This window comes from Nestor notabilis, unplaced genomic scaffold, assembly GCF_000696875.1.
Source record: "Nestor notabilis isolate BGI_N333 unplaced genomic scaffold, ASM69687v1 scaffold421, whole genome shotgun sequence".
In the NCBI taxonomy this organism is placed as follows: domain Eukaryota; kingdom Metazoa; phylum Chordata; class Aves; order Psittaciformes; family Psittacidae; genus Nestor; species Nestor notabilis.
The window spans coordinates 131,860-133,797 of record NW_009914934.1 but is presented as its reverse complement, the minus strand read 5'-3'; the positions used below and the strand labels follow the sequence as shown (position 1 = coordinate 133,797).

The 1,938-nt window shown below is 36.3% G+C and overlaps 1 protein-coding gene across 1 annotated transcript in view; it reads left to right on the top strand.

Moving 5' to 3' along the window:
• The window catches only part of LOC104412998 (tenascin-R-like), a 16,887-nt gene that overhangs the window by 5,371 nt on the left and 9,578 nt on the right, over positions 1 to 1,938 (top strand). Inside the window, exons 4-5 of the mRNA XM_010023879.1 lie at positions 127 to 381; positions 550 to 767. Coding sequence (XP_010022181.1) covers positions 127 to 381; positions 550 to 767 — 473 coding nt within the window. The remainder of the gene's footprint in view (positions 1 to 126; positions 382 to 549; positions 768 to 1,938) is intronic.

The following is a 1,938-nucleotide window of genomic DNA, read 5'->3' as shown; positions in this document are numbered from 1 at the left end:
TCCCTAGTGTGTGTAGCCCTCATCACTTCTTAAAGAAAAAAGACTAAATACTGATGCAATTATAATTTGAGGTGATTGTTACCTTGTATTAAAGACAGTATTCTTCTCTTTTTCTTGGCTTGCTAGGTGGAATTTCAGAAAATGACATCAAAACATCAGTGACAGCAACTACAGTGTCTTTTAACTGGAGTACAGTCACCAAGGAATTTTCAGTTTCAGTTTCACTGAATGATACTTCTCAGGTTATAAAAAGCCGTGGAGGATTCTTTGTATGGAGTAATTTGACACCTGCCACCTTGTATACGTTTAAGTTTATTTTTGAACAACTACATCTTGAATTTATAAATATGTCTCAGTCACTGGATGTTCAAGTTGAAACAGGTACATATTAGAGTTTGTTGTTGTCACACTCAGGATTTTAAAGGAAGTGTGAATTAATTAAATGCTATCATCATCAAAATGTCCCTGTAATTATAAAGCATCTTAAACTGTACCTCTGCCCTGAATGGCACAGAATATTATCTAGCTCCTGTCCTTGTTCACCTGTAGGCACGTGTTCCCAAGGGTGGGTGGCATTCCAAAGCAGCTGCTATCGAATGAATAAGGAGAGCAAGACGTGGAAGGTGGCACAACAAATCTGTGAAATGTCTTCCCTTGGGGCACATCTTCTTGACATAGGGAGTGAAGAAGAACATGGTTTTGTTTTGTCTTATCTCCAGACAATTAGTCAAATAATCATGTTATGGATGGGCCTTAATGACCTAAGGGTCAGTATGTTTTATCTCTGTTGTTATTACATGTGTGGAAGCAGAAGAATTTTGATACGTAGAACCCAATTCTTTGGAATAAAAATTGTTACACAGTAAACTGGTCATTTTTTTATATAGCTATTAGTGGACAGAAGAGAAATCATTATTTCTTCTTATTTAGAAATACTTAAAATACTTAGCAAGCCATAGCTGGTAAAAAAAAGGACATTTTGTACGTAAGCTGTTTAATTTTTCTTTTTTGTGCGTATTTCACAGGGATGTTATTTTGCCTGTAGGTGGTGCTGCACTACCAGATTTTAAATCTTCCTCTGTGTATATGTTAATATGGCTATCAAAGTCTGGGTTGGCTTTCTTAGTTTTGATACATGTCTGAAGTGTTGGGTGTTGAGCTTAGCGAGATCTGTCCAGACTGGGTGCTGGATAGGCAGTACAAGAAGGGATTAGAGCAAGGTATTTCTTACAAAAAGTTTCTCTTCCTCATATTTGGGATACAAGGGTTCTTAATGCCAGCTCTGCTGTTACTAAATGACTTGAGTGGGGTGATGTGTGATCAGAGAACAGCTGTAGAGATAAATACAAGTATTGGGAAAGCTTCTAGAAAGATGGAGGCACTCTGCCAGAAATGTGGGAACCAGTCTTCCTGTGATTTGGCTTAGTGGAAATTTCTTTTGTGGTAAGTGTCAGAAGGCTGGGAGAAAGCCACTGGATTTTGGTTTGGAAACACTCTGAAATTTAATATTTTTTTTTTTTTCAAATTAATAAAAAAAATTGCTGTGAAAACCAGTAAAAACATAGTAAATGTTATTTGAAAGGGCAGGAGGATAAGTGGTAAACATGTCATAGAGAGAAAATTTCTTTTTCACAGACTGTATTAGTAACTTAATGGGGCTACACAAGTCAGAATGGGATAACTCTGCAAACTGAGGAAACACAAACCCATCTAGGTTTGTGGTTAGAGAAGCACTCTAACCTTTCTGCTTAGTAAAGCACCCAAAACAAATGTCTTTATGTGTTATTGTTTTATGCATGAGATTTTAGAATTGCTGTAATTTTTACACCATAGTGATATTAATTGTAACTATTTGTGGATTTTGGCATTAAGGTAGTATTTATAAGATGCTGCCAGAAATAGATGTCCCATGAAAACATAATGTTTTTGCATGTTGGC